This window comes from Anguilla rostrata, chromosome 17 (genome assembly GCF_018555375.3).
Source record: "Anguilla rostrata isolate EN2019 chromosome 17, ASM1855537v3, whole genome shotgun sequence".
Classification (NCBI taxonomy): domain Eukaryota; kingdom Metazoa; phylum Chordata; class Actinopteri; order Anguilliformes; family Anguillidae; genus Anguilla; species Anguilla rostrata.
The window spans coordinates 10265018-10292262 of record NC_057949.1 but is presented as its reverse complement, the minus strand read 5'-3'; the positions used below and the strand labels follow the sequence as shown (position 1 = coordinate 10292262).

Sequence of the window (27245 nt, the reverse complement as noted above, 5' to 3'; positions counted from 1 at the left end):
AGAAGAAGAAGAAGAAGAAGAAGAAGGGTTAAAGAGAGGCAGCGCGGCGTGACTGGAGCTCGGCGGGAGAGCGGGCCTCCCGCCCCGCCCTGCTAGCGCTCGCGCACAGATCCCCGACGCCAGCGACACGGATCTCCTCCGGCCTTCGTCAGTCCCGCGAAGACGCCCGCCGCGCGGATCCACCGACCTCTACAGCGCGCGGATCTGCTGGCACGGGGAGCTCAGGGAGCCGGTGAGTCATTCAGACATCCAGCTGGTTTACAGATCTGTGAATCCCACTAGCATTTGCATGGCTTTCGATCCAAACAAAGAAAAAAGAAAAGGCAGTTTGGAAAAAATAAAAATCCAGTCAGACACAGACCAGAAGACACGGGAAGCTGAGGACAGGAAGGGACCCTGGAGACATGGTTTAGTCCTTCGTGCTCCCTCACAAAACGGGTGGTCTCCAGTGTTCTGGAGACACAGAAAGAATCATTCTCCACACGGAAATCAGGTCTTCCCTCACAGCTAGTGATCCAGGTAGTCATAGGACCTGGCTTCCTGATTCCAGCAGACTGATTTATTTTATTTTATTTTTTTACAATAAAAGAAGTGCTAGAAGTACTCAAGAAGTACTACATTTGTTTTAAAAAATCCCATGTGAGTAAACCATAATCTTGTGTTAGTAAACTAGGAAAAATTAGCAGATTTTTTTTCTTGAGAATGTAATATGTTTTAATCAGTGCACTTGCCCACCATTGCGTATACAAGACATATACAACTCGTATATGACTTGTGCACTCAATAGTAGGCAAGTGTGCTGATTCAGACATGGACCAGGCATCTTAGGTTCCTTTCTGAATGCTGAAACACGGTGGCCCTCTAGTGGCAGGACCTGGCATTGCAAAAAAAAATGACATGAGACTCGAGGAGCTCTTGCCGAGCCTTCCTTTCGCTGCTGCTGTCGGCACTCGCTTGTTGCAGTCATGGCTACTGGAAAGAGCACACAAACCGTTTTCATCTTCGAGAGCGACGAAAGAGAGGCTCCAGTGCCTGGAGTTCAAGCGCAGGGTGAACAGAGACGTCTGCGGCATCTCGTTCTCTCCTGCAGGAATGAACACGTTTTGTGCGAGCATGCTCCATGTAGACGGGTCAATTCTGCCTACTGGCAGATAACAGCAGAGCAGCATTTCAAGGCGGGGGGCTTGGCAGGGGGGGCACACCAGATTCCGTCTGTGCGTTCAGCAAAGAAAATCTTTAGTATTCCTACATTATGAATCGTTTGTTTCTGCAGGTATGCTGGTGCTCGTGTCTGCGGGCCGTGTGGCATTCGATCGGAAAAGAAGGACGGCGTCAGCGGAAAGGCGCTCCGTACGGGGCGATGACGGCACTGGCGGGGGGGCGAGGAATCGGGCCGCAGGGGCGGGCTTCATCCGCAGACCGAGGACGTGCCCACCGGCGCCCGGGAAAAAAGCGCAAACGAGCCGGAGAGAGAGCCCGGCGCTAAAAATAAAGGCGCTACAGCGGGGAGACGGCGCGCAGTCAAGGACGCGGCGAGTCCTCCGCTCGCTCTCCCGCTCTCGCTCGCTCTTCCGGCCACTTGAGAAAAGCGTCAGAGCTGTGAGCTGCAGGTGCCCGCAGGACGGAACGGGTGAGGGGGGGGTCGAGGGGCGAGAGAAGAGAGCAGCAAGTTGTCTGCTCTTCCGCGCTTCTGGAATATTCTTTCTGGGTGTACATTGTGCCTTCATGTGTGCTGTTTTTAAAATCCCAACCCCGGCAATATCGTCATCGCTCCACAGCCCCCAACACCCATCGCTCGAGCTTCTGTGCACTTCCAGAGGGTTTCCTCAGGATTCATTTTGTATTACCTCCCAGACTGGCCTTCCTGACACCTCAGATGCTCCTCTAATAGTCTATCTGTATCCTGTGGCAAGTTATTGGCAAAATGGAAAAGTGTAAACAGTTGAGCATGATTTGTGATAGCAGTCAGAGCTAATCAAATTCCAACTTGCACATGGGGGTGTGATATATATGATCTATTTCATTCATTATAATACACTCCAGGAAATGTGACATCATAAGTGACGCTTGGACAGACTGTCCACGTCTTTGAAAAATACATTCTGCGGAAGGTCACTGGAGGACACCTTAGAGAAGCACCCGAAAGCTTCAGTCCCAGTGAAATATTCTGAGTTAACTCTGCTCTCACAGAGTCCAAAAGGAACCGAACGCACTCTGTCAGAGTAAAATGATATGCAGACTCTGTTGGAGGGCCCCTGCATATTAAACTCAGAAATTCAAGAATGCAGGCACTCATAATTTAAGGAATCGAAGCTCACTAACCCCTAAAAACCAAACACCAGCTACTACAACCCTTTCCAGCAAGATAATGACCAAAACAGACGAAAACAGCCTGGTGTTCTAATGCCGTTTAGTGTTGTATATCAACGCCTACAAGAGTCTATAGAAAAAGGTGAAAGCTGGGTCTTGATTGGACAGATTCAGGAGCTGGTTAGATTGATTAAGCATCTTGGCGATCATCTGAACACCAGCAGGACAGTGGGTAGAGAATGGCTATTGGTCCAGGCAGCAGATGTGGAAAGACTTGCTCATTTGCATAATAGTGACATTTTTAGCCAGTAAAAGACGAACCCCCTTCTGTCCCCGCCCACAGCTTGAGACACTGGAAGACTGCGAGCGATGACCACTCACAATTCTGCTTTTTTCTCTCCCGTAATCTGTCAACACGGTATTTGTTTTGAGTTAGCGTTTTTAACTGAATTCCCAGAAGACCGCTAACACTACTGATAAACACTGATGCTTCAAACATCGACAGGCGCACATACGCAGCACCCAGAGCTCACCGTGAACGGTTCTTTTCGATAACGGCCTCAGGTACCACCCTTACAAAAAAAACTGAGCCACCAAACCTGAGACAGCCCGCGCTGTTACTATTAACAAGAAAAGTGGTCCAGTCTTCTAAAAATAGATGCTTAATAAATAGTCAGAATCGTAATGCCTGAAAATGGCTGTGCCTAATAAAAGCTGTTGAGGAGAACTGCAGGAACGATCGGTGACACATTCCATAAAAGGTCAAATTAAGCAGTAATAAAGATCGGATGACAGTCCTGTCTCCCACCTTCCGTTTTTTCTCCCTCCCTGAGTTGGTATTTTTAGAACATAATTTTCCTCTTCATTAAGGTTGGCCGTAGCATAGACGCGCCAGGTCCCAAAGCCGCTATTAAATATAAAACAAGCTAATCAAGAGCGAGATGAGAAGGGCCTAAGTTCACCGTGTTCTTCCTCTTCCGGGAGGAGTTTGCCTAAATTTGAACCTCGTACCGAAACGGAAATAAACGCTGTCGGGGACGTAGGCCTGGCTACGGGGCGGTACTGAAGTCACAAACAAGCGTTATCTTGTTTTCTCGTTATCTTTTTTCCGACACGGTAATATACCGAACACCCTTTCGCACTTCATGAAATATGTCCTTAAAAAGAAGTCCCGTGTCCTAGAAACCAGGCGGGTAACAGCTGTCATTTCTGGGACAGGGCCCGCTCATTTCCTGTGCCCCAGGTTTGCGCAGTTTCTCCGAGACCGCTCAGCTGTTTTTATAATCTCACGGGCTCCGAAGCGAGCGAGAAACTTTCCGCATCTGCGGTCCCTTCTCCACCCATCGTCCTCTCCGCTTTCTATCCGTCTGAATAAAGCCAAAACAAAAACAGAAAAAAGAAAGGTGGGCGGACTCTTCCGTTCTCCTTCAAAGAAAAACAAAATCTATCAAAACACGTCCGCCAGGCCTCGTTTACCCAGGTGCAGTGAAAACGCAATACAAACGAGGCAGCTATCTGCTTATTGTCATCTCTGCGTGTGTGTGTGTGTGTGTGCGTGTGCCTGTGCGTGCGAGCACGTGTGGGTGTGTGTGTGTGCGTGTGCCTGTGCATGCGAGCGCGTGTGGGTGTGTGTGTGTGTGTGTGCGTGTGCGTGCCTGTGCGTGCGAGCACGTGTGTGTGTGTGTGTGTGCGTGTGCGTGTGCGTGTGAGCGCGTGTGGGTGTGTGTGTGTGTGCGTGCGAGCGCGTGTTGTGGGTGTGTGTATGGGTGTGCGTGTCTGTGCGTGCGAGCGCGTGTTGTGGGTGTGTGTGTGTGTGTGTGTGTGCGTGTGTGTGTGTGCGTGTGCGTGTGAGCGCGTGTGGGTGTGTGCGCGTGTGGTGCACGCGGGCGCATCGGTAAGCACCACCAGAGCGCCGGGGCCCATTTTTAGCAGAGAACAGCTGCTGAACGGCAGAAGTGCTGCCGGCTGAATGGGTGTGTTTATGCTAATGGGTGTCTGTCCTTATTAAATCAATCTCCCCCAGGAGAGCAGAACCAATGTAATAACCGTATTTATAGAATCGCCCACTTATGGGGTATCATGTGGGCGCGCTGATAATCATCCCGCTGGCAATTATGACGAGCGAGGAGGGAGGGGGCCGTGGGCAGCGTGCGTTCGGCGCGTCGTGGGGAGATATGAGTCGCCGTGACATGTGCTCGAGAGATGACGAGCCGGCGGTGACCGGTGGGGTGAGATACGGAGACATAATGAGATGTGATAAGATGGAGGACAGTAAGATATACCAAGGTGAGTAATGTTAGGGGGCTTTACTCCACGAGGGTGAACTTTATGGTGAAAGGTTATGCTGGTTTGTTTTCTAATGATCAAATGTGTGTGGACTGTGCGTGTGTGTGCCTGTGTGTTTGTACTGTAAAATAAAAACTAGACTACAGCATCCTTCTGTCTTCCTTTCCTTTATACCGGTGAGCCGCTGTCTGTGTTTGCGTGGGTGTTCTGGGTTCGAGGAGCCGGGGGGGGGGTATCTAATCAGAACCTGAAGGCAGAGGTCCTACAGGGTGACGCTTGTTATGTTTCTTACTGTACCACATCACCACTCCAAGACAGGAAGCAGGATGCAGCAATAGCCAGAGAGAGAGAGAGAGAGGGGTAGGAAGGGAGAAAGAGATAGAAGGTAGACAGACACGGAGTGAGGGAAAGAGGGAGAGAGAGACAGGGAGGGATGGAGAAATATAGAGGAACAGAGAGGAAAGAGCATGAGGGAAAAAATAGAGAGACAGATTGTGGGAGAGGGTGGCTTTTCCATCCTGTCCTTAATTGGGATTAGTAAACTTTCGTTAGCTTAATTATTAGTTTGGCAGTCACAGACATTAACGGAGGGTGTTGTAAACAAAGAGAGGCAGTAAATGCTAAGGACTAGGGCTAACAGGGATATACTGCGTATTCACAAGCACACATGCGCACATGGGTGCACACACACACACACACACACAACAAGCACACAAATGGTGCTAACTGCTAACTTTGTGTTGACTAACTTTGGGCCCTATTCAATTCACTTGTTTCTTTTTTGCCTAATTTTGGACTTCTTGGGTTTATTTTTCCTGATTTCCCATTCCCCGATTATCTTAAAAGATGTGCATTTATTCCGGAAGAGAGGGGAGGAGAAAGGGGGGCTTCACATTTGGAGAGCTGCATCTTTTTAATGCACTGACTACAAATCTGACTAATAATAACCAAATGAGCCCTGCAGTGAATCAGCTCGGCGTCATCTTTAACACCATGGGACCGGGGGCTTGGAGTGCTTTTGAGGGCTGTGCAGCAGCGGCAGTCACTTGCTTCAGCATGTTGTTACAGGTTGACTCAGCGCACGCAGGCAGATGTTGGGATTTTCACCATTTTTAGGCGAGCACCTGTGGATCGCGTCATCACGGTCTGTGTTTCAGAACGTCCCAACGCGCGGTTCCACACACCAGGCCCCTTCAAATTAAACTCATTTCAGCAAAACACACCATCTTCCAGATTTGCCAGATTCTGTGTTAATTACAGAGTTCTGCAATTATGTCCATGTTCTCTGCATCATGGAAACCACCAGGCCCTATAGTGGGAAGCTTCTGACAAAAGAGGTTAGAAACGTCCTTGGGTTCAGGAACGCTTCTCAGGAGATGCTGTGGAAAATATTTCCACTTACAGAGAATAGTCCATAAATTCAGCCATAACACCTCCCTCTTAACAGGATGACCCTCATTGTGATTGAACTTTTTTCCATAGCGGTCAGTACCGACTCTTACAGGGAATCTGGGAAAGGTCAGAGGTCAAGTTAGGTCAAGAGTTAAGCTGCGGATACCTGCTTTCCTTTTTTCCACCTCACAGTACATTCCCTGTAACTGGGGAGTGCAGTTTAAAGTGGCAAAATGGCGGCCCGGCGTGGGTACAGCTAAATGTAGGCTCCGTCAGAAGTAAAAAAAAAAAGAAAAAGCATCGCACGGGTGGAAATCCCACGGCGGCCGACTAATTAGCCCAGTTCTATAATCGGCCCTAAACGAGCCCCTCTCAAGCTCGGCGGTGTGGAGCGGCAGCTCGGCTGCCGGTGACATTGACTATATTTAAACCCCCGCTCCTCCTCTAACGCGCCGCCACCGCCGCCGTCGCCACCGCCGCCGCGTCTCCTTAAACAGAAAACCCGGCGGTTTACAGTGGCGGAGACCGTAACCGGGGGAGTCAGAGGCCACGGCGTAATTCAATAACGGGGTGTCGCGTAAGATTAGGCTCCTCATTAAAACCCGCCGGCCCCTCCTGGGCTTCTAAAAAGCCTTTAACAGGTTAGCGGAAGTAGACACGGGGCCGGAATTACACACAATGAATTTTCAATGTGTATTTTTGTTGAGGGTTTTATAAGAAGTGAATTTGTTTTTATTTCAGCATTTCAGCCAATGCCTAATAAGACAGATCCTTATTTTAAAGTAACAGAAGGAACAACATATTAGAGAAGCTTTCTTTTTTTAAAGTTAAAAAAAGGCATTTAGCTTCATATTGATTTTCTAATAAAGATGATGCTAGAGGTCTTAAAACTGTTTGAAGGACAACACAGGACCAATAGACCCATGCGAAACATCTTGGACAGTGGAAATGTCATAACGTCAACAAAAACCTATACCATAATGTTTTTAAGGAACAAATAAAAACAAACATTTTATTCACAGCTACGAGGCTATCGTCTCAACATCTTTTTCTCACAAAGAGGTAATTATGCGGGAACTATTTTGTTAATAGGTCACACTGAAAATCAATTAATATTTCATTTAAGATATGTCCTGCAGGAGTTCGATTCCAAAATCCACCCTGGGAAAGTGCTTAAACGCGCTTCTAAATCAGCAATCGCACGAACTTCCCTGGGGTGAATGTGAGCAGTTCATGTGTGAAATAAAAGTTTTTTTTTATTTTTATGTCAGGCCCTTCTTATGTATTCATGCTCAATGATAAATGATCTATCCCACAGAACATTTCTCCAGAGATTCAACAGAAAAGTTTGCTTGGATACTGACACCACACTTGCTTGGGTGGAGTAGAATAACACAGGAGATATTTGAGCATCAATCTTTGCAGTCACCAGAGCCACCCGGAAAAAAAAAATGACAGCGATAATTTTTCTCAAATATTACCGCCCTGCCCTCTGTTCTCCTGGGGGCCAGGTGAGATATAATTCTGGATGTCTCGGAAGTCACAGAGGAAATTGGAGATGGTCCACTCAACCGGTCAGTAACATTCCTCTAGCATTAACAATTCCCCTGGAAAGTTTTTTTTCCAAGGCCTAACCACCTACCATAAAATATAAGCTGCAATTCAACTTCAGATTTGTAGTAACTGGTCTTCTCTACGCTCCAATGGAGAAAAAAGGAGGAGAGGCTTTCTTCAATGCGTTTAGGGTCCTAAAATGTACAACTACCTCCCAGAGCAAATCACAGGTGTGAAATCAGCATCTTTACAATGAAACCAAGACCACACCTGTTTCATTTGGTATATAGATTATTGTTTATTGCTGGTTGTTCTATCACAAGCTCATTTGAATGAATTTTTTTCATTTTATTTTAAGTTTCTTTGAGCTATTGTCCGCGTTCGTTTTACTGGTTGCAGTTTGGGCTACAAACATTGCATGAAAGGGAATTATAAATAAGCTATTCTCATGATATTTGTCTACTGAGTCAGGGAATCAGCATTTCCTTTCTTTTAACAACATAATTAAGGCAAATCAATAGGACTCTGGCCTCTCTTACCGCCATTACTCTCTTTGTAATGTTTTTATGGCAAATTACAAGTTTCATATTAATGGTACATTCGTCCCATCTGCTGCAAATATGATTCATGTCAGCATGTGGGGAAACCACATGGGATCGAATGCACAGATGATTACGTTAATAAAACGCTCATTCGGATAGCAATGAGGGGGAACAAGTGGAACAGCTCAGTAGAATGCAGGCTAGCATCGCAGCAGGAACTGAGTTTGACACCCCCTGTCCTGAGTATCCTTTTCTTTGGTGGATTCCCTTATCCGCAGGACCTAGAAGTCCAAACACTTAGCACATTATCTGCTCGTGCTGCTGGGCACCTGTGGGGCGGTTTGGCTTAAAATCCTTCTCTGCGGGTGCTAAATTAATAGCAGAGTGTGTAGTCAAACCCGCTACGCCTGGCCTGAGTCTGCCTCCCAAACCGCTGAACCTCATCACTTCAGATTAGGAGCTCACCTGGGATCAGGTTTCCCCTGTCAATATTCTAACTTCATAACGCCATTATGAGCTAAAAGATAAAACTGATCCTAGATCAACACGCCTACTCCGGGTCGGCCTGGCTGCATTTCACAGAGACACGGGGAAAACAGCCTCTGATTGGTCCAGGGCAGAACAATGACGGGACGGCGAGACTGAGATTTAAACACCAGCGCAGCTGAAACAGGTAAACCAGTCATCTGATTGGTGGGTGTGTCCTACCACATCAGCTGATGTAGAATCCTGGGGGGGAAAGGGGTGTCTAGGTGTGTGCACGTTGCCATAGCAACACCCCTGACAAGGTCGCGCCCATCGCGCTGGCCGCCGCGGGCCTGACCGGCTTTGGTTTCGCCTCTCCGGCGCTAAGCCGCTAAATTATGCAGAGCGCACATATGGGAGAAGGAACGCAGAGAAGGGCACGGGGCCCAGAATCAGAGCACGGACAGATGACTGTACTGCAGCCACGGCACAGACATAACCCAGCACAAGCAGCCGCAAGACAGCCATAACACAGCCGTAACATAGCCACAGCACAGACAACCCAGCACAAGCAGCCATAAGACAGCTGCAACACAGCCGTAACACAGCCTTAACATAGCCGTATCATAGCCCAAACATAGCCATAGTTCAGACATAACCCAGCCCAAGCAGTCGTAAGACAGCTCTAACATAACCCTAACATAACCCTAACATAACCCTAACATAGCCCTAACATAGCCCTAACATAACCCTAACATAGCCCTAACATAACCCTAACATAACCCTAACATAGCCCTAACATAGCCCTAACATAACCCTAACATAGCCCTAACATAGCCCTAACATAGCCCTAACATAACCATAACACAGCCGTACCATAGCCATAACACAGCCATAGCACAGACATAACCCAGCCAAGCAGCCATAATACAGCCGTACCATAGCCATAACACACCCGCAACACAGCCAAAACACTGCTGTATCAGTTCTAATGAGGGCTGGGAGGTATACCTTATTTATAGGTATACCCATATGAATCCACGCAATGGTATGCAGTTTTACAATACCGTTGGCAATGGTATTTAATTGTTTCATCCAATGAATATTAAAAATTGCACATTGCAACAGCATGACAAAGAATTTGCAACATAAAGTGAATTGTCATAGTGAAATTTTTAACTTCATTATTATTGATCTCTATTTTTCTAGTTACAGTATATTTCAATTCTTGTGTAAATTGTATTGGAAAACCAAATACCTTCAAAATACTGTCATACCATCAATAATGTCAAAAATATGATATGATGTTTTCACCATGTCACCCAGGGCTCTAACACAAGTTTAACCACAGCTGTAATACATTAAACACAGTCATAACACAGTCATAACTTAGCCGGAGCACAGCCATTACACAGTCATTGCACAGCTCAAAATGCAAAACTGTGTGACACAGTCCATGGAGGTGCTGACTCTCAGCCTATATGCAAATTCCCCATCCGACCAGCAGTTTGACTCCCAGCCATGGCACTTCCTGTACTGTGAGTCCCTCTCTATACAGTACGTAACCCTCTCTGCTTTCGCACAGTCGGAGTAAAGTCAAAAAAAGGGCAAACTGTCCACTCTCATTAATATAGAAAAGCACAGCTATAACACAGTCATAACACAGCCATATTAAAGCTGTAACATAGCAGTAGTACAGCTATAGCATTGTCAAAGCACAGCTGCAATTCAGCATTAACAGCCACAGCACAACGCTTATTTAAAGGTTATTATTTCTGCCTGTGTGCTCAGCAGAACGGTGGACCGGTTCCAAGCCTTGGCAGGTGTTGGCAGGCCTTTTTCCAAATCCTGTCTGGGACCCTGCCAGCCACCGAGTAGAAGGTGAGGGGTATGAGGTGGCGCAGCTAGGGGACGGCGGTGTGCTCCGCGTCCTAACGGCAGACGCTCGCTACGGAGCCTCCCAAAGCACTCACAGCCACGGAGAACCGGCACAGGGGCCTGCTCTGCTCTCAACACAGACCATGCAGTACGTACAACAAACCAGATTTGAGTCACAGAGCATTTAAGGGCATCTAGGGCCATGGTATCTAGGCATCTATGCTGTCTGGGTATCTAGGTTATGTGGTTATCTGTGGCACCTAGATGTCTATTGTATGAGGACATCTATGATGCCCCAGGTGCAAAGTGATCAGCAGCTTACCTGTATACACACACACACACACACACACTTGGGGGGTGGTGTTTTACTCACATCGGATGCAGGCCCCTTGTCCGCGCCGGGACAGGAGAAGGTGACGAATTCATGGCAGCGCTTGTGCACCACAAAGCAGCACACTGCAAACAGAGAGGAGCAGCGTATGGTCAGAGCATGGCAGGAGATAGACTCTACCACTGACATACATCTACAGCACAAACACACATACACACGCACGCACGCGCACACACGCACACACGCACGCACGCACGCACGCACACACGCACACACGCACACACGCACACACGCACACACGCACACACGCACACACACCTGCAGGGGTTAGGAATATTCAGACACTGAAAGAGCTGGATACAACACAAACACACAGAATCAGGAAGGAGACGCAGAGACCTGTTTGACAGAACCCCAGTGATGGAAACGAAGATTATTCACATGTGGCCTACACCCTGGGAATTTACAGAACCTGTTCTGGTGAATTTATATGAGAACAACTCTAAGAATATTTAATTATCCTATCATTTATTTACTTTTAAGCCATTACCACATTGCCAATTTTGTTACTGGGGATATTAAAGTTCTAATTCTCAGAAGATTTTTGGCAGAACGAGTGTTTTTTTGGATGCCAATTTGTATTCCAGGCGAGTGGAGTCGGGGCAAACTGGTCCAACTGTCCTTTCCAGAATCTTCTCCGAGACGGTGAGTGAAGAACACCATAAGCGCCCTGGGTGGCTTTAGCCTCGTTTTGCCCAAAGCATATTGTTGCCTGCGTGGATACTGCTAAAAGCCTTTCATTTACAACTGACTGCGATCGAGGGGCACCACGCAGACGTTCCGAGCCGCCAGCCTTGTAGAGTATTCTTGGCAAAATGTGCACATGCCAAATGTCTGGTCTCCCTTTTGATTTCACATCGATTTATCACAATGGGAGGGGGGGTGCTCTATAGCAGAGAATTAAAAAAGGCAATTAGAGCTATTGTTAGCGAGCCAGAGTTCGATCTATTGTTAGCAAGACCGTGATCCATTGTTAGTGATCTATTGTTAGCGAGACCGTGATCTATTGTTAGCACGAGCGCCTTTTCCCAGAGCTAACCTGGTCGGTTAACTACCTGGCCTCCCGAGGAGGTGGCCGGGCGCTAGACTGGACTGCTGTGTTCGGCACCAGGATGATCACTGTCATGGCGTAACACAACACAATGACGAGAACAGGCCGCTCAGCCCAACAATGCACGCCACTTTCCTGACTAAACTGTACCCAGTTACTCTCGGACTGCAGTCAGAGCAATGGAGCACCTCCACTGTCAGGGGTAACCAGGCCCTGGGACCCCTCTCCCCATAGCACTGACACAGAGGCTGTGATCTACAGCTAGCGTATAAGAGCAGGCTGTCACATCCAGCACACAGGGCTAATGTTCCTGAAACATCAGTGGCTCCCATCCCTGTTCCTGGAGATCAAACCTAGCACACCACATTCAACAGCTAGAGGTCACATTGGGCTTCTAATTAGTAGAATCGGATGTACCAAATTAGGGCTGAAATGAAAACCGACAAGACAACAGACTTCCAGGAATAGGGCTGGGAACCACTGCAACACATAATCTACATCTCTGCTCCTTTTTACATCACATCATATTACATTACAGGCATTTAGCAGACTTACACAACTTTTTAAAAATTATACAGCTGGATATACTGTATATATGGTATTCAACCTGCATCGGTGACCTTTAGGTAAGGTAAGTTCCTTACCCATAATACTACACTGCCGCCCTTTCTTTTTTTACCCATCTCTACCCTACTAAAGGGAGCAGGGAGAGATCTGTACTCCCCATTCATTCTGATATGCCTTATTTTGATTGTTCAAATTGTAATTTCCAAGTTGTGTACGTGTAAATGAGGCAGTGTGTGGGCGTGTGTGCACGTGTTTGCGTGCACTGTGAATGCGTGCACGAGTGAGTGTGTGCGGAAGAGGGTGCTTATTGTGTGCTGATGCTGTATGCACCTAATCACCCACAGGAGGAGCTCGTGCCCAGGGCGTCCGGCTCCAGTCCTGCAGGGCTGTAATGTCTGTCGGGTTTCAGCGTTCTTCAGAAGTGATGCACTGAAGGCATTGATCGGCTCAATCAATGCCTGTTTTCAAGGCCTGCATCGGCTGACGATCGAAAGGAAACCACAAAAAAACCTGTCAGGTGTCCAGGGGCCTCATTTATAAAAATCATTTTGGAATTCATCCTAAATGTGAGTGTATCATTTCCCAAAACGTTCCAATAACAATATATAAAATGTCCATATGCATGATGCGTTTAAAAATCAGAAATCACCCTAAAACTGTGTGCACATGAATGAGCTTATCAACTCCACCCAGTGAATTCCCCCAAATATTCCCTGTGAAACCATCGTAACATGACATAAGATTCATTTTATCATGTTCTGGAAGTTTCATTTTAGCTTTGGGTGAGTCACATCGCTGGACCACCGAGTCTCACGTAGTCAAATGTCAAGTCTCACAAGCACACCCGTTAGTCTAGGGACAAATTCATATGAAAATATTGGTGGTGACATGTCTGGCTGCGATAACCTAGTTAACAGCCCACGATGAGAATATTGCGTCTCACAGAGCTCATCACAAAACTAAACCTGACACGTGCATGGACTAACAGCCTGAAGGGATCGGCAAAATATCCTCACGTCTGAAAAGAAGTGTTGAACCAGCAGTACTGCAGCACAGCCACAAGCAGAAGTCGGTATGCGTCCTCAGGAGTTTGCATACGCAAACAAACATTTTCAGGTCAGTTTCAAATGATATAAATCTCTGTTTGCGTGGCTTTCGTGTAAAACCAAATCTGTTGAATTACGGATCAAATCCGTGCGTACAAACATTTTACAACTGAGGCCCGTGGACTTCAGGGAGACACTGCTACAGCAGAGTATAGCCACCTTCTGACCAGCCAACCCCTGGTCAGATGGGGAATTTGCACATTCCCAAGTTGAGTCAGCACCTGCATGCACCGTGTCACATAGTCATGCCTTTATAGCTGTGCTATAACTGTGTCATAGCTGTGCTATAACTGTGCAATGGCTGTGCTCCATTTATGTAATGGCAGTGTTAAGGGAGACATACTGCTATAGTCAAGTATAGCCAGCGTGTGGCTCCTGGTCAGTTATGCATGTGCCTGCAACTTGACTAACTAGTTAAAATATTTAACATTTCTACTAATTACAGTTGCCAATTAGCATCCCCTATATGGTCGATTTAAAGTTGGAGCTATGCCCAGTAGGACCCTTTCCCTTGGATTTTACTGTTACTCCATGTTTATATCATATTGCTCTTTTATATCTTCAGGTGCCAAACCGGAGCACGGTTTAAAGCTCAGGCAAGAGCAATTACGATCAAGTAAACGGAAAAAAAGATGAAACTCGTCAAACGACGTGACCTCACGTAAGCACCTCTAAAACCGGGGATCTGACGGGAATCTTAAAACGGAGCTGAACGGTGCGAGCAGCACCAAAGCCCTGGCGCAAGTCCTCCTGGCGCGTCTACAGCGGGCGTAGAGATCCAGGAGAAGCCGGTTTAAAAGGCCATCATAAGAGACAGAATTTGGGTTTCATTATTAACCAGGAAATTAAATATAAATGCAGTTCAACAGCCCGGCAGCGTGGAGAAGCCGGCCGCGGGGAGACAGACAGCGCGATAATGGAGCGCCATGAGTCACCCGGACACTGTAGCGCAAATTCAATTACCGCAGAAAAAATGTTCCGCTTCTGACAGCAAAATGTATGGCCTTTCTAAATCTCTCTCAAATGACCGACGGACAGCAAGTCAAATGCACAAATACACACACATGGGCACACACACACACACACACACGCGCGCGCGTGTGTTTCGTGTGTGTGTGTCAAAGCACATGCATGCACACATTAACATTATCTCGCAAGCGCGCGCACATTTACATACGCATACACACGCAGGATTGTGTGCTCATAATTGAGGGCAGATGCTAATAAAATCCTTGTTACATCACAGCAGTCATAATCAGAGGAAGTGATATGAAGGAGATGAGATCCCATTACGCAGTTTTAATGGCTGTTTGGTCAAAAAGCTACTTAACTGGCATACAAAGAGTCAATGCAGCCATTTCCTGGCAGCAACAAAAAAAAAAAAAGGATATTTACAGATCATAGAAATCAGCTGAGGGGCAGGAATTCATTTTTGAAGCCCAATGTAACAAACAACCAGACTAGAGAAAGTTGAAAAAAAGAGGAAAGAACGGTGGGAGTTCACCTTGCATGTTCTCTGTGAGGAACAGGCCTCTCCGTTTTCAAGGACAAACACCCTCATCATTCAGCCAGCTCTGCACAGCAATGCTTAATGAGGTCAATTAAGGAACAAGCTTAATGAGGTTTGTTAAGGAAAGGCTTAGCAAGGTCAACTAACCCTTTCATGCAAGTCCCCTAGTGGTTAGGATGCAACCATCCCGAGATTGCTCAACCCAGACAATGAGTGCTCCTGCAACCAAACTATGAGTGGAAACAACAAACTCAGTGTTCTAGCTTTATTAGAAGATAAAGTACACTACAGCTACACCAAATACAGAGTTTCTAAGTGCCACCATTGTTGTGTAGTTCATCCATTTAACAAGCACTCCCTACCTGCAGTCTCATCTGCAACTATACCCCCAAATCATGACACACTGGACAATAGCATCTATCTGGGAGTTTATAAAAATAGTCTTTCACCACCAAAACGTCATATTGTGTCATTGTAACAAGATAAAGCCGACAATAGCCGGAAGGTAGCCCAATACAGTCGTGAAAAATGCTGCTCACTGAATAGTGAAAAACAAGTTCTTTAATTCTTGTGTAATTATAAAATGTCATTCTGCTATCAATATTTGTGATTAAATATGTAATAAATATACAATCTTTCCATTGGTTTTATAGGTAAAGATGTTCCTTTCCAGACTCAAATTTATTGTCTTGCACAAGCCCTTTGAGAAATAAACACGCAAATAGAAAGTGGGGGTAGGGACTTACAACAGCCACACGCAAAACCCAACGCACAATTTACCCTCAAATTTTGCACACTTGTGGTCAAGAATTTTATGATCCAGGACATGTATAGTTTTACTTGTTAAATATACATTATCTCTCAGTATTTCATTTAAAACTGAAGGAGAACAACTTCATTTTTGCATTTTCACCAAGATAATTGCAATCATGGCACTTTATTTAACAACCTAAATTATGAATATAATCAGTTAAGGTAGTATTGTAAATGGTACAAGTCTGTTGTTTCATTTAAGCCATTTTCCAAATCTCTGTGATGCTCACAACTGCAGTTATAAAGCCTTAATTAGAACACTACTTAAAAGGGCGAGGACTGGCCAGATTTGGCATCCATGCGAAGTGGTTAAAGAAAGGCCAGTGGTTTCTCCAGTATATCGTTATGGGAAGGGGTGTAGAACGGCACTGAAGCGCAGTGCAGTGCATGAGTGAATTCAATAAAAAAAGTATCCAGCAACCTATTTTCTGTGAACTTCATTTCCCATGAGCGCATGTGGGCATGTGCAGCTATGTGTATAAAATCATTTACATCCTTCCAGCCAGAACTTCTTTTCTCTGCAGTCCTCTAGCTGGCCAATGCAGGCAGTGTGTTTCAGAGGAGAGCACTTGAAATACAGCTGGTGCAGGCAGACTGCAGGCACCTGACCGACCAGAAGAGCTGCTCTTACGTGATAAGAGGAGGGAAATGAAAACAGCCAAAATCCCACCCTCCCTGGATGATGCCAGTCATGAGCAGCCATGGCACGTGACCAGCCACAGTCGGCACTGGCACAGTCAGGATTCAATACTAACCCGTGAAGCGCGGCACACACACCGTTTTACTCGGTTGAGCCACCCAACATCCCCAGTTTTTTTTTTTTTTCAATCTTAAAAAGGGATTCACAAAATGGATTATTCGCCGCAGGTTATTTCAATCCGAGATCTGTCTGGAGAGCAAGTCACAGGTGGAAATGAGTTAATGATAAATGTGATGACAGGAAGATGCTGGGGAGCTGTTAATGCGTGGAGCAGCTGTGCCAGGTCACACAGACGAGCCAGAGACCCTCGGCGAGCTCAAGACCAGGCTTGATGCCGTGCTGGATGCTCTCTAGACAACGGGTAAAATTACAAGGTGAGGGGGGCCAAACAGCCCCCCTCTCATCACCAAACATGGCCGTGTTTATGCCTGCACATGCAGACTGTAGGGTGGCAGGCTCAAAGGCTGAGGTGACAACAAAAACAAAATGTACTTACTTACTTAAGGCCGGCATATTTCAATATTACATTTATATTTATTTTGCATGGAGTCCCAGTCACTGCCTGTTTAAAGCACATACCTGTACTATCAAGTGAATCCACTACATTTAGGAAACAGGGTTTTCAATACTGTATTCGGCTAAAAAAAGACTGACCTGATTATTCACACCCACACACTTGGGTGCACATATGTGCATGCACACACTCTCTCTAGCACAAGCTCACACATATTCAGTAAAATATTTCTGAATCTAGCCGATTTAACAGCCGACACCCTCATTTAATGTTAAAGGCACTCTGAACACCGAACACAAGTGCATCAACAGCTAAAACTCTTCCCTTATCCAACATGTAAAATATTTTTACTTGATTTAATTTGTTCATTATTATCACTGATATCAGTTAATTAAATCACCAAATTCACAACATGTACAACTCACATCCAGATTAGAATGAATAGATTTACATTACCACAAATATTCAACAACTAAAGAAAAAGGTACTGAAAAACTACCTTTACAAACAACGAATGCTATGGATATGGACAGGTTACAGTCTGTCAGTTATCTAATTTAGATAATCCTGGTCCATGCAATATTACCAATATTACATTTGTGAGGCATAATGACTTTGTGAGGCAAACCTAAGGTGAATTGTCTGGTTTGAATGAAGATTTTTTAATTACATGACTGTGCAAACAACATGCAGAGAAGTTTGTGAAAAAACAAGGAGACAGCACCAAGGTATGATTAAAGAACAAAATACGAAACAAAGCAAATACGCCATATGGCAGCATTGATTGTTATTACGTTTAAAACCATTCGATTATCGTAGATGTGGTATGTCACCCAGTCTTAGAATTATAGCACCTAGAATCATATTTTTAAGTTTAATTACAAACCTAGAAGCATGGATTTTAAAAAATCTTGCAAAAAATTTTTTTTTTTTTTTTTTTTTAATCGAATGCTGAATGTTACTGTACTCGGATCAGACTGGGAGACAAAAAACCTGGATCGGGAGATCCCTAATTATGATCAATAAACAACACAAATGTCAGACATCCAAAGATGATTGGCTCAAGGAAAGGCAAGCAATTATTTTGTTGTGGTTCAATTCTGGGTCATTGAAATGAAAATAAAAAACACATTTATAAAACGCAGTGCATTTTTCCCCTGTATTTTGGCTTTTCTTCTGCAGAATCCTGCATTAACACTACCAATGCATTACACTAACCTGTAACTGTGAGGTGAATACGGGCAACTGAAATTAGGAATGAATGAGAACGGGGGGAACAAAGGGTTTTAAAATGTTACATTTGAACCACACAATACGAACTCTTATCAGGTGGGCCGATCTGGGATTCACACCGATACAAAAAACGATATCGCAGGACAAAGGCGCACAGGTAAGCAGAGGTTGCCAGGTGGGGCACTACAGCACCATTGCATAAGAACATGTGGAAGTCCTGTGGTACACATACTGACAGTGGGACCGATTCGACTGCGACTTCTCATCACTAGCTCTACTGCTGTTTCCGTACCCATGCTACAAGCGCCTTCTCTAATTCGCTTTGGCTGAAAGCATTTGCCAAATTAATACATTTCAGCTGTAACTGTATCCTTGAGCAGGATATTGAACACAATTTTCCCAATAAAATATGCACCCGGATATATAAAAATAAATAAATAAATAAATAAATAAATAAATAAATAAAAATTATATCAATTTAAGTTCTGTGTTTCTCCAGATTAGGGGATCTGCAAAAAAAATAAATATGAGGTAATGTTGTAGTGATGACAGGAGGCCTACTGTACAGTACAATAGGCAAATAAAAACAGTGTAATCAAGTACAGCTGGACTTCAGATTAATGCAAACTGGGCTTATCTATCCCTGCCAGATGACTCATAATGAGGATTACAATACCTAGTAAGAGATAAGAGATTACAGCACACACACACACACACACACACACACACACACACACACACAAATATTTATATAAATATTATATAAATCTATGGCCGCAGAAGATGTGAAGAGGCAGTGGAGACAGATGTACAGTAATATTTGTGTGAAGTGTGGCCAGGGTTCACGCCTGTATAAATGCTCTGGGACATGTACAACGCTGAACTCACTTTTATCCAAAAACACCAAGCCCTCACACTTCCTCTTCCTCTCCCTCCTCCAGCCACCCCGAGCTCTGAGATTTAAGCACAATACTCAGCCCTACGGTTTTAAGCATGGACTGAAAAGGAGATTCTGGTGTTTTAGCCAAAACTCTCAATTTCAATAAAAAAACATGGTATAATATAGTATACAATAAAACATTGTATAGTATAGTATAAAATAGATGTATGCAACATATCATTATGAAAATGAAAGTTTCTTAATTTAATGTGGTGATTCTTCATAATATAATGATTCTTATTCATCCTCATAAACATGAACCATACAAAGAGTAAATAGGGTAATACACTATATAATGTATAAGAAATCTATACATTTGAAAATGTCAGACTATTTGGTGCAAATTACGATATACCTCTGAACATATTCCATTCAATTTCTGTTCACGTTGGTTAATCCATCACTGCAACTGTCCTCATTTTAGGAAGCATATTTTTTAAAAGAATGCACGCTTGTCAGCTCTCTCCAGGGCTGGTTCCGCAGCACTGAGATGGGTCTAACAAATGCATTTGGGTATTCCAAACTAGGAGTAAAAAATTAAACAAAATCTGGGATAAAAATTGGTATATGAAAAAAACCAGTATCATGCAAGCGCTTAGTGACGGCACATTCGCCGCGATCGTAATGAGATGCGTAGAAGGGAAATGAAAGTGTTTAATTGGCTGTGTCCAGGCGTGAGTAGAGGGCTCTCATAAGGTACGATCTGCACATCTCCACGCGGCCGCCCGGAAACCGTCACCCTGGGAGCCATTTGAGTGTGCTGCTCCACAATATCAATCCTTCCAGAAACACGCGACTGCTAGTGCGACTGCAGTCTCGAATGCGCACACACTGGCTTACACTCATTCACACACACATACGCACACACTGGCTTACACTCATGAACGCGTGCACGCTCATTCACACACACTGGCTTACACTCATGAACGCGTGCACACTCATTCACACACACATACGCACACACTGGCTTACACTCATGAACGTGCCGCACACTGCTACACTCTGACGCTGCACACCATACCACACACAGGCTTACACTCATGAACGCGCTTGGCACCAACTCACATCCACACACACACATAACGCGCACGCACAACACAGGCTTACACTCATGAACACGCGCACACTCACTGCACACACACATACACACTGCACACTAGAAGCTCATCACACACACTACGCAACATGCTTACACAACTCACTCACACATCACATACGCACACACTAATGAAGCCTTACACTCACTAGAACACAGGCTACACATTCACATCCACACACACATATGCACACACAGGCTTGCACTCATGAACGCGTGCACACTCACTGCACGCACATACAACTGCACACACACGCTCGCTAACCTGCACCACTTCAACAGACAAACACTTCCACCCTTTAGACAATGAGTGTTTGTTTTACTGAAAAATGCAATTAGCATCTTTACATAATGCCTTGTTTACTGTCACTGAAGTCCTGTTCAGAATGCAGGGACCCCACTTGCAGATGATGTAGAGCCACATCTCACAGGAACACGCGGTGTGTAACGTTCATTTATCATGTCTTCGTAGCCACGGTGACGTACGCGCACCAGCGTCTACTTAGCATCCCTTCAGACAAGATATTTACTGAAGCAGTTCCTGGCTAAGCACCGTGTTCGAGGGCATGTCAGTCTTCTATTTACTCCCCAGGGTTTGAATAGACAACCTTCTGGTTTGAAGTCCACTGTTCCCAAGGCAAATCACCACTTTGTTAAACAAGCAAATATTGTAGCAGTGGGCTGCACAATGCTTTTCACAGGAAAAGCATTTAGACTCACCAGATATTCAACTCCTGTGTAACTTCCAGTCACTCTGCTTGTTAACTAGAGGTTCCAGTTGGTAACTGGAGTTTGAGGAGTTACATTATTGTACAGAACATCCATAGTCACAATACAGTACTTTGTCAAATTTCAAAATGAATTTTTTCAGAAGCATCAAATTGGAAATATTACGCATTTAACTGTACAAAGACGTTAACAACACAGACTATTCAGACCAGAAATACGGATGATCTGGAGAGTTCAAAAAATCTTTGGTGCTAAAAGTGAAGAGAGCTTTTTTTTGCCCATCACAGAATAGCAAACAGTTAATGGCAGCTAACAAAAATGAGAGAGAAAGAGGGAGACAAAGAGAGAGAGAGAGTGCTGAAGCGCTGGAGCTGGACTCTTTTATATCAGGGAGGCCCCTGACGGATCCAGCGGCTCTCCAAAACATTCAAATTTCACCTTTTGTCCCTTTAACTCTCGTCATAAAAAGTTGCGTAAGCCAGGGCAGGCAGCCCACGCAGAAAAGTATAAATATCAGTGAGCCGGCGGTGGGGTCTGAGCGACTCCAGGGGACGGGGGGATGGGGAGGGGGGGTTGGCTGAGTCACTCACAGTATTTCGATTTCAAAGTCATCCTAAGCGCCGTTCCCCCCTCCCCCCCCCCCACCCAACGGCTTGCCTCTCACAGGCCCACAGTCCGCCACTCTCACAAAGGACGCTAGCCGGTAGCCGAGGAGTACTTCAAAATTCCAGAATTCCCATCACCCCACTTTGCACATTCCCAGAACACCCCCACCCCCCCACATAAGCTCATGGGAACATTCAGGAGAGCCTTTTCGATGCATGCGAGCCGCTTCCCTGGCCTGTAGGTTATTTCGACAGTATTTCCACTTCTAAACTAAACACCGACAGTCGAAAACAATTAACTGGCTATGTCAACAGATGCACAGGAAAAAGGAATCTAATAGCCCGTGCAGTCTGGAGTCCCACTGAGAGAGCGGGGGGCTCTAAATAGTGGCAGTGGTGCTGTATGGAGTGCGCGGCTGTGCCAGTGATGTCAGCCAGCGTGGACAGTGACACGCCCGTATCAGTGCCCCTCCCCTGTCCACCCCCACTATAGCCTCAACTCCCCGCAAAACACCAGCATCCCTCATACACACCCTCACATGTACCCCAGCCCGCTCAGTCCCAAGCACATAAATGCACACATGCATACCACTCTTTACTGTCACACACACACACATTCATACATATACACCTTACTGTCAATCACACACACATATACATACATACCACACCTTACTGTCACTCACACACACACATAACACACCTTATTGTCACTGTCAGGAAGAGAGAAAAGGGTAGGGAGAGGAGTGTTTGAGATATAACTGCATGTTTGTCATATTTTAAAATATTTTTTTTATATTTATATAATTTGCTCGCAGAATACAGAAACACAAAAGGCCATGCCAATAAAGCACAGAAGGGTGGGAGAGGGAGGGAGGGATGCAGTAAGAAAGAAAATGGATGGAAGGAACGCTAAGAGGTAGAAAGAGGTAGGCGAGCTGAGAGACAGGGGAGAGAGAGAGAGAGAGAGGAGGGTGAGGTGTTTTCACTGCGCAGTCGTTCCGCTCTACCTATTCTCTTTGGAAACGGTTCGCAATGCGCAGCCATGCCAAAAAAAAACACATCCGAATCCAACTGCTAGAGGTGAGACGGAGAGGGAGAAAAAGAGGGGGAGGCACACAGGAGGAAAGATGGAGAGAAAGAGGGAAGAGAGATGAGTCGTTAAATTTATAAAAGCACAACCGCACGCACTGCAGTACTACCTTCATAGCTCAACGTCAGTTAATCGTTTTACAGATTGCAGTCTGGGAAACAAGACACAAGTCATATAAGAGTCAAATAATTCCCCACAATGCAATTAAGGATCAGCACTTTGTACTAAAAAGTGGAAATTGTTGTAATGCCCATCGTTCGCACCCCTAACGTTTAACACATTAATGGTGCATACCAACAACTGAAAATAAAACGGTACAGAAAATTAAACGAAAACAGAGCCCAGACTAGCTACCTCAGTTTCCATCAAACGCAGCGTTCGTGGCAAAGCTATCAATGCCGTGCGCTGATTTAAACAATTCTTACTTTTTTTTTCTTTTTTAAAGTAGCTGAAACCACACTGCGGGAAAAAGTAGGTTGAACACATTAACAGCTGAGTTAACTGCAACACCCACGCAACCCGAAGAGTGTAATCTCATTTTCCTGATTGGATCAAGTGTGCTCGGGGAACGAGCGATCTGCATTAAATTAAACACTAGATACCCTACACATGCGCAGCCTGCCTTCGTGAATTACATTCCTCGGCCTAAATCTCCATAATTATATAACAGCTTATTTCGCGATACGCGGAACACGGTTTTTTGGGGTGCCGAGCGGCTCGTTCGGGCGCGGGCAGTGGGGGCCTCGCACACGACCGGCGACCGCCTCACCCTGGTTACGGGAGGGTTCGGTCGACCGGTGACCGCCTCACCCTGGTTACGGGAGGGTTCGGTCGACCGGTGACCGCCTCACCCTGGTTACGGGAGGGTTCGGTCGACCGGTGACCGCCGCTGAGCGTTCGGACTCCCGCCGGCCGCGTGCTGAAGCCGCCTCCTCCAAACGAACAGGAGCAGGCTGGTGACACCGCGCGCTTCGGAGAACGCCGGCTGTCTTCGCTCCAATCCCCGCAGCAGCGGGGATCGCTCAGGAACGCCGCTACAAACAGTTTATTGGATATTCCAAATTAGGCTGGGAATTGGGACATATGCAGCTAGATTTATAGGCCAAATTATATACCAAATTATTTTGTATGCCAAATTTTTTTTTTTTTAATGGATATGGATTTAATTAACATTGTTGTTCTTATATACATAAATCTATGAATAAATGTAATAAAATCCAAAATAATATAAATATTAAATATATAAGTGTATGTACGTGTACATGCAGGTATGTGAGTGGATATATATATATATATATATGTATATAAATACATATGTTGGGGACAAAGGAATCTTTTTCTCGATTTGGCTCTGCATTCTGTACTGTACAGATTACAGTACTTTTCATTCATGCTCCCCATTTATGGGCACCATAATGTTTGGGACAAGTGCCTTCACAGGTGTTTCTGATTAATCTGGTGTGTTCAATTGCTTCCTTAGTACAGGTATAACAGAGCTTTCAGTGGCTATTCTTGATTCTAGGCTTTTGATCGCCTATTATTTGTAGAGCTGTGCCAATGAAAGTCAAGGAAACCATTATGAGTCAGAGAAATACTGTAAGAAAAAAACAGTCAAAGACATAGGCCAGACCATAGGCTTACCAAAATCAACTGTTTGGAACATCATTAAGTAGAAAGAGAGCACTAGTGAGCTCAGTAGTTGCAATGGGCCAGGTAGGGCAAGGAAGGCCTCTACAGTTGACCAAAGAATTCTCACTATAATGAAGAAAAAGCCCCAAACACCTGTCTGATAGATCAGAAACACTCTTCAGGAGGCAGGTGTTGACTACTGTTCACAGACTTCATGAACAGAACTACAGAGGCTACACTGCAAGATGCAAACCACTAGTCTCTAGCAAAAACAGGATATCCAGGATACAGTTAGCTAAGAAGTGCCTAAAAGAGCCTGCAGAGTTCAAGAAAAAGGTCTTGTGGACAGATGAGACCAAGATGAGAGCAAAGTGAGGAGCCCAAAAGGAGCTGCCAAGAACATGGTGGTGGGGGTGTTATGGTTCAGGCATTTATGGCTGCCAAAGATACTGGCTCACTTGTCTTCATATATACACACATACACACGCACACACATATATAGCCATACACACTCACACACACACACACACACCGGTCTGAGCGCCAGAGGGCTTCGCGGTCACATTAATGATGCAGCTCCTCTCTTTCCCGTCAGTGTGGTTAGCATCATTACCAGCCCCTATTCGGGTGAGACTCAAATCTTCTCAATTATATTTACAACAAACTATTTAGGCGTTTAATGACTTACAGGAGGTGAAGCATTTGCATTTTTTGTGTGATCCACAGGGGCCACGTTCGTACACACTGTTTATTTTTATTCTCCTGCTGTTATATTTCACAACAATGTCGAGTGCAAAACGTGTAGATAATCTGTGTATGGCTGTGCGTGGGGCCTACAAAAGCATGCATGGAAATATGTTCTTAAGATCCCACGCTCAGCCATATATAGATCTGACATTGAGTTTTACATTCATATTTTTTTTGCCAATAATGAATCTAGTAGCATGTGCTCAGGGTTTTAGAAAGACTGATTATACTCACATCACTTCTGCACCTTCTGTAGCCACACACTCCACATGACCAGTGACTATTTCACACCCAAAAGGCCACACTGTACTACACGAGAGCCATTGACTGTTTTACACTCAACAGGGCACACTGTACTACAGAAAAGCCAGTGATTAGTTCACACCCTACAGTCCACACATTACAACAGGAGAGCCAGCGATTACTTTACACCCTATTGGCTACACAGTACTACAGGAGTGCAATATCTTAAAGCCTACTCCTTCGGAACAACCGAGTACATCTTGAGCACTTACCAGTGCCAGAGCAACTCCTGCCCCATCAAAATTTCCCCCCAAATGATGCCTCCGGATCCAGGACTCCATGTCCGATTGCGTAGCAACTAGGTGGAAACCCCAAAGGGTTAATGTCATTTTTGAGAGCACTACAAACACAATTACCTCCGAACAATTCCCACACCAACCAGAGAGGCTTTACACAATACATCCTCATTAACACTTCAAATGAAAAGAGTGATGGCCCTACACAATAAACACATCAACAGCCCGTCTCTCGGGAAACGCTCCTGTCCTTACACCTCTGTCACATTACAGGGGAAATACTTACAACCGTTTGAATTCACAGCAGTGAGGACCACACGCACGTAAACACGCACAAACATGTGAGCACGCACACGCAAATGCCCACATACATACGTGCACATACACACACTCATCACGCGTACTCAAAAATATGTGCACATACATGCACACTCACTCATCTTGTGCTTCAGCAATGCTGGAGACAGAACTTCCAGTGTTAAGACTACAGAGCTGAATATCTGGGGCTTCCTTTATGAAATCAATTATCAATTATAATCAGTTTACATCTAAAATAGTGGCTCACACAGAAAACCATGACAAAATAGCTCTTGATAAAATCCCACTTCGACATGGATATGATCGTATCTCAACGTAAATTTTATACTAGACATAAGTTAATTAATTTTCACCTTTATTTAAACCTTTATTTAATCAGAGTAGTCACATTGAGATTGACATTCCTATTGCAAGCCCTGGAGCCCACAGTACATGTCTTTTGAATTACCTGCTGGTTATGTGGCGGTACTGCATGTTTGAGGGTTGCGTTTTGAGTAACATTTCATTGATAATGAATTTTAGGCATGAACAGCACAAGAGATGTTGAAATGCAACCTCACTTCGAGGAAAATGGCCATTATTGGCTGCATTCATAAGACAGGCTAATAGTAGGCTAAAGAACATTCACGAGAGTTCAACATTAAGCTAATTTGAGATGTATTTATCACAGGTGTGCAAGACGCAGGTACGCCACATTAAAACAACAACCTTTTTATGTCCCAGTTATTTTTCCCAAAGCAAATGTGAGCACTTGGGAAATAATCGTAAGATTACGTTGAGGTTTAAATCCAAGAACATTTCTATAAACGAGGCCCCTGGTTAGTACAGTACCGCCTCCCAGCTCTTCCCAGTGGGCAATGTTCACATTCTAATCAACTTGTTAACCAGCCAAACACACATTACATGCATTCTGAGTGTTAAACAATTGAGCTGAAGAGGACTGACAACAGTGCATGAAAGAAATAACCACACGCACAAGTACAGAGACAAATTTGAATCTGAGGGAAAAAAAGAGCCTGTTTAAGAAGATTGCACACGCAAACACGTACTCACATTCAATCATTCACAGACACACAGGCTCACCCACACACAAAATTTATCATTCAAAATCCTTCGATGTGAGGTTTAAATACATGTGAGCACTGACAAAAAGCAGTCAGTCCAATTAGGCTGAAGGCTGGAGAGGGCGTCTGCATTAGCATTGATTCATCTGAAAGGATCAGATCCATATTCTTTA

At 45.0% G+C, this 27245-nt stretch overlaps 1 protein-coding gene across 2 annotated transcripts in view; it reads right to left on the bottom strand.

Moving 5' to 3' along the window:
• LOC135243089 (protein kinase C beta type) overlaps positions 1 to 27245 on the bottom strand; it is an 85699-nt gene that overhangs the window by 42062 nt on the left and 16392 nt on the right. For both annotated transcript variants that reach the window (XM_064314611.1, XM_064314609.1), the window contains exon 3: positions 10801 to 10883. In XM_064314611.1, coding sequence (XP_064170681.1) covers positions 10801 to 10883 — 83 coding nt within the window. The remainder of the gene's footprint in view (positions 1 to 10800; positions 10884 to 27245) is intronic.